At 29.5% G+C, this 11,092-nt stretch overlaps 2 protein-coding genes across 2 annotated transcripts; both read left to right on the forward strand.

The window, feature by feature from the left end:
• Positions 1 to 2,254: 2,254 nt before the first annotated feature.
• Positions 2,255 to 4,035, forward strand: LOC120272629. The gene is made up of 2 exons (XM_039279499.1): positions 2,255 to 2,501; positions 3,465 to 4,035. The coding sequence occupies exons 1-2, from the start codon at positions 2,340 to 2,342 to the stop codon at positions 4,002 to 4,004; spliced, it is 702 nt and encodes a 233-aa protein (XP_039135433.1). The 5' UTR covers positions 2,255 to 2,339; the 3' UTR covers positions 4,005 to 4,035.
• Positions 4,036 to 5,626: 1,591 nt separating this feature from the next.
• On the forward strand, positions 5,627 to 10,754 carry LOC120271457 (probable caffeoyl-CoA O-methyltransferase At4g26220). Its single transcript, XM_039278137.1, has 9 exons — positions 5,627 to 5,924; positions 6,010 to 6,063; positions 7,560 to 7,643; positions 8,311 to 8,436; positions 8,781 to 8,848; positions 9,573 to 9,642; positions 10,043 to 10,108; positions 10,219 to 10,296; positions 10,388 to 10,754. The coding sequence occupies exons 1-9, from the start codon at positions 5,649 to 5,651 to the stop codon at positions 10,427 to 10,429; spliced, it is 864 nt and encodes a 287-aa protein (XP_039134071.1). The 5' UTR covers positions 5,627 to 5,648; the 3' UTR covers positions 10,430 to 10,754.
• Positions 10,755 to 11,092: the final 338 nt, after the last annotated feature.

An 11,092-nucleotide genomic window follows, 5' to 3' on the forward strand; every position in this document is an offset into this window, starting at 1 on the left:
TTTAAATTTTATGAATTTTAATAGCACTTTCTATTTTAGTTAAGGTTTGAATCTGAGTTTTCACGAAGGACATGAATAATGTACACATAGATCGATATTAATAAATTAAGAAGTTGTTGGGTTTAAATTTTTCACTAAACTTTAATAAAAATGTCCTCATTTGATGGTGCAATTTGACAAGAAGATGTACTCATCCAACTTATTTTGGGTAGCACTTTTACCGGTAAACATGAGCGCTCTCACCAATTTCAAAAACTATACTTGGGATATTCAATTTTCACTGTATTTTGGAAGCATGATTCACATTTTGATTTTACTAAATTTTCAACCACCCACTTAAAACAAATATTATTGTACAATAATAAAGAAGAAATCATGGAAAAATATACAATAAAGTTATCATTTTAATTTATCTAATTGCAATATGCATGAAAGTGCAATAACTCAATTACAAAACATTTGTTCATTATAAAACATTTGTTCTTTTAATTGCTATTCACATTGAGGGTTGAAGACTCAAGATAAAAAATATATATATTGTTTGACAAGTGATATGTCATATTTAAATTTATTTATTTATCAAATTTTTTTAATTCACTTAACAGTAAATAATACTCCATAATAGCCTATTTGTCTATTGGCACGGGATCATTTGTGTAAAGATGCTTATCGCCTACTTGTAATAAAAAAAAACTAAAAGATTTTCATAAAAATCATATATATATATATATATATAGTCTTATATAACTTCATAATTAAAAATTATATAACTTCATAATTAAAAATCATTTTCCTTATTAATTTTATCAAAGTACAAATTTTTTTATTTTATAAATTTTCGTTTCTTTAAATGGAAAAATAGTTTAATTTTTAATAAATCGTTTAACCAACTTATATAAGTAAATAAAACCTATTAATAGGTAAATAAAAAATGAATATCATTTTTGTAAAGATATATAAATAATTTCTATTTTTTTCAGGATACTTAAGAAAAATAAAATTTGTTTTCAAGAGCTTATTTAGATTCTTCATCTAGTACTACCAATTTACACATATTAAAAAAATTAGGTGATAATGTCAATTAAAAAAAATTGTATGGACATTTCAAAATTATCCTTATTAAAAATCCATTAATATTCTAATAGTCTTTTTTTATCTATAGACTTTAACTATTATCTTTTATTCCCTCTTTCAAAAGTATCCTTATTAAAAATCCATTAATATTCTCTTAAAAAATATTTCCTCTTTCATTATTTTTTTGAAAACTATAAAAATATATTAAGAGTAAATTTGGAAAAAAAAAAATTAATCCTCTCTCCTCATTTTTACTTGTACAATTTAACAAAATTCATATGGATTAAAAAACTAGTTAAAATTAGTTAATAATCTAAAAATTTATAAAAAAATATAATTAATTTTCTAAAATTATTTTTATTTAAAATATAATTTAATATTATATGTAGTCGAATATAATTTATTGCAAAATAGAGAAGTACATAGAAATATAAAAATAAATTTTAAAAAATAATATTTAATACTTCATAAATTTTTTAAATAGATGGATTAAATAAAAAAGATAGGAAGCAATACTTCACAAATTTTTATGTGACGGTAAATTTAGAAAAAAAATAATAATACTAATTTACAATTTTTTTAAATAGACATATAAAAATAAAATGTAAATATGACAAGTGTAATTTCTAAAAACTATTTATTTGCATAGCTTTAATTCTAATTTAAAAAAAAAGTCAAAATATCAAAATGGTCCCTTTATTTTGTGTTTTTCATATTTTTAGCCCATCCAATATAAAAATCTATTTTTTTGGTCCTCGTATTTTTTATATTTTTGTCTTTTTGGTCTCTATAATTGATGAATCTGTCTTTATGGATTTGCATGGAAGTAAAAATGATGAAAATTAGAGGACTCAAAAAAAGAATGAAAAAATTATAAATACTAAAAATTAAAAAGCGGATTTTTATATTATAGATTAAAAAGACTGAAAAACAAAAAAATACAGGGATGATTTTAATATTTAAACCCTAAGAAAAACACCAAAAGCGGCGCCAAAGTTTGACTTTTCAACCCCATTAAAGCACTTCTCCTCTTTCCAAAGCAAAAATTAGTAAATTAATAAATTATCAATTTAATTAATTAATTAACTAATTAATTAAAAAAACACTTTTTTTTTCCCTATAAATAGCGCACCATGCTTCTCCAAAATACCTCCCACTTTTCATCTCGTGAGAACTCCACTTGGCTTGCACCCCACGCTTCTCCCTCTCCCTCTCTCTTTCTCTGCGATCTCTTTAGCAAACCCTAGAAATCTCTTGATCTATCAATGGAGAACCAACTCCTGGATTTCGTCTTAGTTCCCTTAGGGCTCATCGTCATGGCCGTCTACCACGCCTGGCTCCTCCACCGCATCATCCGCCATCCCATGAGAACCGTCATCGGGATCAACTCCATCAATCGCCGTCTTTGGGTTGAATCCATGATGCAGGTCTTGGATTTTTTGAATTTATTTGTTTTCTGTTTTTCTAATCTCTGTTTGTTTAGAGAATGATCTTTAGAAACTGAACATTTTTCTTCATGTTTTTTTGTGTTTTTTTAATCTTATTTTTTTTTTTTCCGCCATTTTCCACCGGTTTTTCTCTATTTTTCCTCAATCCCAACAAATTTCAATGGAGATAATTTCCAGCTTTTTTTCTCTATTTTCTGCGAAAATTATAAAAAATAAAAGGAAAAAAAAACAGAATAAATTTCTTATTTTTAAGGACTTTTTTGCAACTACCTTAAATATTTTTTTGGTACTTGTGAAAACCCTCTGAAAGTAACATTTCAGTCCCTGAATTGTCCAACATTTCAACAAAAAAAAAGTTTGCTTTAATTGCCATTTCTTAGCTTTATTTTGTAATTCAACTGTAAAAATTCCTATTGATCTTTTCTTTTCATCTTTTTTTTTTCTTATTGCTTAGAGTCTTGAATTCGAGATTTTTTAATTATTTTATATTTATTTTTATAATAACTTTAAATACAGCTAAATTATGAGCTCTTTGGTATTTTCTTTCAATTTTTCTAATTTTTAAATAAAATTTTATATTTTTTTAATCATATATACTGTATTCATAATTTTGTATGACTTCCTATTTTTATAGGTATTTTTCCCTCTATTTTAGAAATTTAGCAAATTATTTTTAAAATAATTCATGTTCGATAGCTACAAAGCAGCTCCTTTTCTTCATAATAATAATAATAATAATTATTATTATAATTCATTTTTTTTATATAAACATCACAAAAAAACCTATAAAAATATTCTCTATTTCTAGAAAACTCCCTGTATTTTCAAAAATTACAGAAACCGCCTTGAATTCCCAGTATATTTCATTACACTATTACATTCATTTCTATTACCTTTCTCAAAAAAGCTTTTATTAATTTTTTTTTATTTTTTTCTCTAAAGGACCAAGTGAAGAACGGCGTGCTCGCAGTGCAAACCCTAAGAAACAACATAATGGCATCAACGCTGCTCGCCTCCACAGCCATCATGTTAAGCTCGCTCATCGCCGTGCTGATGACCAGCGGCGTCACCGGCGGCAGTTGGCACGCGCAAGGCGACTTCGTGCTGGGCGAAGAATCCAGCTCTTTAGAGATCTCGATTAAGTTTTTCTCCATTCTTGTGTGCTTTCTTCTCGCTTTTCTCCTCAATGTTCAATCGATTAGGTATTACAGCCATGCGAGCATCCTCATCAACGTTCCAGCGAAGAATCGGCTGTCGAGCTCGGAGTACGTGAGCGCGGCGTTGAATCGGGGGAGCTATTTCTGGTCGCTGGGGCTGAGAGCTTTCTATTTCTCGTTTCCTCTTGTGCTGTGGATCTTCGGGCCGATTCCAATGGCGGCGTCGAGCTTCGTTCTCGTGGGTTTGCTCTACTTTTTGGATGTGTCTTCTGGCTGGGGAGAAGACGAAGATGGGGAGGTGTTTATGGTTGGAGGAGACTGCTGATCTTGACACGTGGCGTTTGATCGATCTTGAGATTCGGATTCAACTCTCGTTGAATTTTAACAAGTTTTTATGGTTTTAACTTTTATTAGTAATAATGTTTAATTTTGAAATTTAAAAAGAAAGAATTAAGTTTGGTATATATAAAAAAACCGTTTTCGTGATTTTTAAATGGGGTTTAATATAAAAAAATGTTTTATTTTGACACTCATTAATTTATTTTGTTGTGATTTTTTTTTTATAAATTGATGAAAAATATTTTTTTTTATTTTTTTTATTGTGCTTCAGAGATTTTAAATTTGAGTTAGATTATCATTTAGTTATGATTTGGTTCTTTTTTTGTTTGTGATTTTTATAAAAATAATTATTTATTGTTAAAGTCGGTAATACTCATTAGAGAACATTATACATACATATATATATATAATTAAATATGGTAAAAAATCAATTCATTGAGGTTTGGAATAAGTTGCCTATTATGAAAATGCTGGAAGGTACCAGAGAACAAAATAAAATGTAAATGAGTATGGAAGGCAAATTACACCACAATAATTTAAATATTTGTGACAGAAAAAGAGTGCAAAAAATATAATGGCAACACTGAAATCACTAGATACATAGTAACATAGTAATAAACCAAAAATCCAATCTTGATTATAAAGTAAATAATCATAAGATAAATAGAAAAAGTCAAAACAACATTTGATTGTAAATGCTGGAGCTTCCATATTGTTCCTCCTCGAGTATTAAAAATATATACATTATATATAAACATGCTCTTCTAAATTTTTTCAAAGTTCGTTTAAATAGAAAAACATTTTGTGATTTTTTTTTAAAGAATAGATTAACAAACATATTTTTCAATAAATTTTTATTAATAAGATGGAAGGGAAATATATATATATATATATATATATATAATAACCGAATTCATCCATCTAATTTTCTCTTCTTTTTTTTTTCTACTTAGAAATACTCCCAATTAGTCTCTCTATTTTTTGAAAATGAGCAAATCTAGTCCTTCTACTTTTAATCTTTCCAGAACGAAAAAAAATACAGAGATTAGTTGGGTTATTTTCAAATGTCAAAAGATTAAGTTGGCCCATTTCAAAAATTTGAAAGACTAATTTAGCACATTTTTGAGTAAAGAGACCAAAAAAGTTAATAGTCCCGTCGGTGACTACAACTATCACTTATCACTACTCCCCTCAGTTTCTTTTTATCTGTCGAATCTCACATACCAAAAAAAGTTAGTTATTTCACATAATTTAATAAAAAATTAGTTATCTTTCCGAAATTACCTCTAAATTATATTTTCACATCTCTCTCATATTAAATTTCAAAAAAAAGAATTGAATAGAGTGTTAGGGTAATTTTGGAAAAAAAAATAAATATTTTTTAATATTAAAAAATGACAGATAAAAGAGAAAATGGGTTTATCATAGATAAAAAGAAACATATGGATTTATGACAGATAAAAAGGAACGGAGGGAGTACTAATTTAGGCCAAAGGGCTTGAACCTGGTTTTTTGTTTGATTCGAACCGAACCGAACCGAACCGAACCCGGCCCGGCGCAAGAGACGCTGTATAAAAATAGGAAAGCGATAGCGATAGCATCATCTCCGAATCATCGAAGCTCTCGGGCAATGCGCGGCATCGCCTCCTTCCAGCGCTTCACGAGCCCTCGAGCTCTCCTCTTTCGACCTCCTTCTCCTCCTCCTCCTTATCATCATTCCCCATCGAAACCCTACTCTCCTCTCCTCGCCCAATCGTTGCTACCAAGTATCACTCGATTCAGAAGCTTGCAGACTGATGCCTCTCCAGTCATCGTCTCCGAGGACGATAGCTTCGGAAAGAAGCAGGTCATCAGTCTCACGCCGCAGCTCTATGACTACATCTTGTCCAATGTTCGCGAGCCTCCGGTAAACTCTGATTGTTTGGTTTTCTAGTGTTGGTTTTTTATGAGGGTTTTGGTTTTGGTTTTGTGCTCAAGAATTTGAGTCTCAGATCCTTCGTGAGCTCCGGGAAGAGACGGCGACCTTGAAAGGAAGCCAGATGCTGGTAATTTTGATCTTTTACTAGGTTTGTAGGGTTTTGGATTTGTTTGGATTGGAAATGATAAGAAAATGGTAGAATTTTGTTTGCTTATGTTTGGTTGAATTTTAAAAGAAAATGACAAATTGAGGAATTATGTGTTGTGGAATTGTGTTTTTTTCTTCCTTTTTTTTTGTGTGTCTTGTGTTTGCTTTGTTTTTAATCCAAACATTCTCACGTACATTCTTTGAGGGATCCAGATTGATGTAATCCTTTCTTTGTTTATTGTGCATTGTGCCCTCTTTAGTACTCTCTCCATTTCAAAAATACATATGTAAGTTTTAATAAAAAAATTTATTTGCAAAATAGTTGTCATTTTACAATATTAAAATAATATTTATTTATTTATTTATTTTTCAATTTTACTCATCTTTAATTTCTTAAATTATATAAATTAAGAGAGTAATATTTATAGTTCTAAGAATAAATACATGGTTTCAAGAGAGGGATAGTTTAGTAATTTGGTTGTTTTTTATATTAAAATTTAAATAATTTAATACTATCTTTAATTCTTGGGAGTACCAGACTACCGGTAGTTGATGCATAGTAAATACTCTCTTTGCTCCATTTTATATCTTATTTTAGAGAACTTATCAATTTAGAAAATTATAAAGTTTTAAATATTGTTTTTCTAAATTTAATGTACTTCTACAACTTTCAATAAATCCTTTTCAAATACACATTTTATTAAATTATATTTTAAATAAAGATATTCTTGAGAAATTAATGTTAATTTTATTTTATAAATTTTATATTACCAACTAATTTTAACCGATTTTCTTAATCCATAGTTAAAATGGATGAGTAAAAAAGATTTGAGGGAGTATTGTTTGCACAAAACTTGAATTTGTATTTCAAGAATGTAGACAGATTTTCTTGGAAATGTTTTCCTTATCAAAAACTAGCATGTGAACCCTCAACTATTTGAATTGCAGTTATGAACCTTGAAATTTATGTGTTTTTGCTATTAAAATGTTCTTCTAGTTTCTGAACCACACTGTAATTTATTCCTGAAACCGAACAGTAGTTCACTTTGGTACTTAAAGTAAGAGGAAAGCAAGCACTTTTAGTGCCTATTTAGTTTTTTTCTTTTAAACCAAAATGAGCAATTTTTGGGTTTAGTGATAAAAATGACTGGAGACTATAATTCATTAATATATGTACCAAAAGTGCACTTTCTTCTTGAGCTTTTATGTTATGTCCAACATGTAAAGCTTCTAGAGTCAACATTAGTAATGGGAAGAAATATCTGTAAGAAACGTACGCCAATCAAAATTTGATCCTTATAAATAAAATGTTATACTCTAGGAAATATCAACTAATATATGGACCCAAGATATCATATATTGCTGCACTGTATCTCTAGGAGTTGGAAACTGGAATTTTACATTGCTAGAGCTCCTTTTATTGCTATATAATTTTCTGGTGCAAGTGTAATTTAATCAAGAGCTATTTTATGTTAGGTTTCTCCTGATCAGGCCCAGCTGCTAGCAATGCTTGTTCAGATCCTTGGAGCAAATCGTTGCATTGAAGTTGGTGTTTTTACTGTAAGTGCTTTGTGAACTATGTTGACTGAATTTTTATTTCATGGATATGATAAATTTATTTCTAATTATTGAATTTTGTGTACTTAGGCACTGAATGTTTATCTCAGGAAATGAGGGGCATGGGGGGCCGAGTAATGATTTCTTATTCTGTTGATTTCATACCTTTATATGGAGTTTAATCTGACACAGATTATTAATCAGATGATTATGGTGCTGGTTTGTTTAATTGGCTTTGAATTAACATCAGTTTTTCTGTTGAAGCATTGGTAAAAATGTTTACTTATATGACATCCTTTTTACATTGAAAGCATGCCTCTTTCCAATTCTCTATTTTAATGTACCAAGGTTTGTATTTCCTACTTCAAGCTCTTGTTTTAATAATCAAAATGCGCACTAGAAGGTTTGTTAAGTTTGGATTATAAAACAGAATGACAAAAATTATCAATGTTGATAACTGAAATGTTGGCCTGCATAGGTTTTTAAGTCTGAAACTGATATTATGGATGATTTTTGACATAGTCTATGTTATATTATTTAATTTCATCTTACTTTTATGGCTTACTATTAAATTCGTCTGCACGTAATCTTTCTGAGAAGCTTGCTAAGATTAAGTTGTGTTGGTGAATACTTCTCATTACATCTATTTATCTGTCTGGCTTCCATCTAGGGGTACTCGTCTTTAGCTGTTGCACTAGTACTGCCGGAATCAGGTTATTTGGTTGCCTGTGAAAAAGACGCAAAATGTCTTGAAATTGCAAAGAAGTATTATGAGCTTGCTGCCGTGGCTCACAAGGTGAGATCTTGAATCACCTAAAGTTTTTAGGTTGGCCTTGATTTACTTTATGGTGCATTAATATTTATGAGTTACTGTGGTTAATTTCTCCCATATACTTTTCTATAAGACATATGTTGTAGCCGATACCTTGTTTCCTTTGTCCATTTCTTGAGTTTAAAAGGTGAATTACAAGAACATGATATTTCTTTAAATGTGCCGTCTCAGAAATGGTTAATATTGAATTGAGATACCTGCCTGTCACTTCACTCTTTGTAGTATGTCTCTTTTTATTTCCTTATCTTCCTTCTGCGTAGATTATAGCTTCTTGTTGACCTGCTTCTGTCACATGGCTATTGGAATAGGTGGATGTAAAACAGGCACTGGCAGCCGATACTCTACAATCTTTACTTGATAAAGGTGAAGGTTGCAGGTACTTCCAGTATATCACTGGTGGATTTGAGGATGATTGGATTATTTGTATTCATGCTTGCTAGCCATTTGTTTCTCATCTCTAAGTTAGATTTTCTCGACATTTGCATTTATCAATCTTTGCTTCTTAGAAAAAAACAGTTTGTAGTTTGACTAAGTTCTTCTCTATTCTTATGCATTTATTCAGCTATTTTGATGTATTCACATGAAGTATTGAAGTGAAAAATTGTTATATCTTTATCATATTATATTTAAAGTAGATGGCTGGCTATTGTTTTGAGATAGAGCTAGTATTGTTGTGTGTGTGCTCTTTCTTTAAGCATCAAAAAAGGTTGGGATATGATTCATTTTAAAGTAGACTGAAAAAGTGCATCCTTGAACCCTATTAAAAGCTATAGGACAGAGAATGACGTTAAATTTCACTATGATAGAATTCTGTTACTGAGACCGTGTGAACAGGTTTTGTGATTGCCATTTTTGTCAGAGAAGTTCCAATGGCTAGTCTGCAATTCTAGTATTTCAATTTAGGAAATGCTAATGAATCTATTTTGATGTTGTGCACTTCTTGATTAAACAAACCTGCCACTGTTACAGTGTAAAATGATACAGTTTTGCGAGTTCTGTCTATGCAACTAATTATGCTTCTTGACTACATAAAGCTTAGTTGGTCTGCTTTAAATTATTATCTGCTAGCTTAATTTCATAATCATACCTTTTTTTTTCAGTTATGATTTTGCATTCCTTGATGCTGACAAGCGAAAGTATGATGAATACTTCGAATATCTATTTCAACTGGTATGATCCAAACTCAGTCTAATTTTTTATTCTTTGCTATAGAAACTGATAAATCCTTTATATCCTTATGTTGCTTTCATGTCTTCAAGATGCATCTAATGTGTTTTGGAGTAAAATCAAGCAAATTCCTTCCTAGTTAACCTTTGTCTGATTTATGTGTCCATATGGTTAAAATTTTGATTCTTGTAATAAGAAAGCTGTCAGATATGATGTTGCTGTTTAAGACAGTAGCTTGCATGCAATCCACTTAGCTTAACCAGAACCCTGACTTTGCTTCACTTAGATCAGTGTTTTTATATTACATCTCTAAGGTTAATTTCCCTATTTGTAAATTTGGTTTAGCTTCTTTTACATATAATCATAAATGTTTTCTAATATTCTTATCCAAATTTAATTCTAGGTGAGAGTGGGTGGCGTAATTGTCATCGATAATGTTCTTTGGCATGGGAAAGTTGCCAACCCTAATGTAAGTAAGCCAGTGTTCTTTCATATTTGAGTGTTACAATGATCCATGCCCTGGGACTGACAATAGATAGTTCTTGTTTTTTTTTTTTAATCTTTAAATTTATTCATCAGGAAACAGACAAGAAGACCAATTCCTTGAGAAAGTTCAATCGGAAAATTTTCAAGGACGAACGCATAAGTACAAGTGTGGTATGAAATATCTATAATCATTCAGTAAACTTCCTTTGCGATATACATATTTAATCAGCGCATATATTTGTCATTGCAAAATATTACACAGGTACCAGTTGGTGATGGCATGACAATATGCCGTAAAAAATAATAGCACAAACTTAAATGAGCATTGCAGAGGCCAAACTGCTGATTGATATGGAACTAACAAGTGGTAAGAGAAATTATGAGCACAGAGGCAGGGTTTAAGGTCTGATAATGCTCACTGGTTTCTGGGCTTTTTCAGATTATTTGGTTTGTTATTATTACCTGAAGAGTTTTTTCAGGTTCGGAAAGGATTTATAAAGGATTTTGTTCTCTTGATTTTTTTTTTTTGGTTGGATTTGTGCATCCCAGCAGTACCGAATGGGGGATTTTTGGGATCTTTGTACTATGAAATGTAAAATTAGATTAAGAAAACAATTTTTTCAAGAATATGAAGTGGATTATGTGTGTGTGTGTGTATATATATATATATATTTTTAAGGTTATATGGAAACTAAAATATATAAATAAATTAGATTATAGAAAATGTATAAGATTCAAAAACAATATTTTTGGTTGAATTTCTATTATTTCAAAATAAATGTAAATATATATATCTGTTAATTAAAGATGACTTAATTGAGCGTTCTTCGAGTCCGCTGCATTTTTTTTAAAATAATAAGTTTTTAAATATTTAAATAAATATTATAAATAATTAATTCTTAAAAAAAAATCAATATAAACAAAAATTATATAGTTATAATTTCAAAACATTTATTATAATTAATAT

Source organism: Dioscorea cayenensis, chromosome 11 (assembly GCF_009730915.1).
Source record: "Dioscorea cayenensis subsp. rotundata cultivar TDr96_F1 chromosome 11, TDr96_F1_v2_PseudoChromosome.rev07_lg8_w22 25.fasta, whole genome shotgun sequence".
Taxonomy (NCBI): domain Eukaryota; kingdom Viridiplantae; phylum Streptophyta; class Magnoliopsida; order Dioscoreales; family Dioscoreaceae; genus Dioscorea; species Dioscorea cayenensis.

Coding starts and splice junctions, on each gene's coding strand:
- LOC120271457 (XM_039278137.1), top strand. CDS start 5,649: ATGCGCGGCATCGCCTCCTTCCAGCGCTTCACGAGCCCTCGAGCTCTC. Junction 8,849..9,572: donor GATAAAGGTGAAGGTTGCAG/GTACTTCCAGTA, acceptor TTTTTTTTTCAG/TTATGATTTTGCATTCCTTG. Junction 10,109..10,218: donor GGAAAGTTGCCAACCCTAAT/GTAAGTAAGCCA, acceptor TTTATTCATCAG/GAAACAGACAAGAAGACCAA.
- LOC120272629 (XM_039279499.1), top strand. CDS start 2,340: ATGGAGAACCAACTCCTGGATTTCGTCTTAGTTCCCTTAGGGCTCATC. Junction 2,502..3,464: donor GGGTTGAATCCATGATGCAG/GTCTTGGATTTT, acceptor TTTTCTCTAAAG/GACCAAGTGAAGAACGGCGT.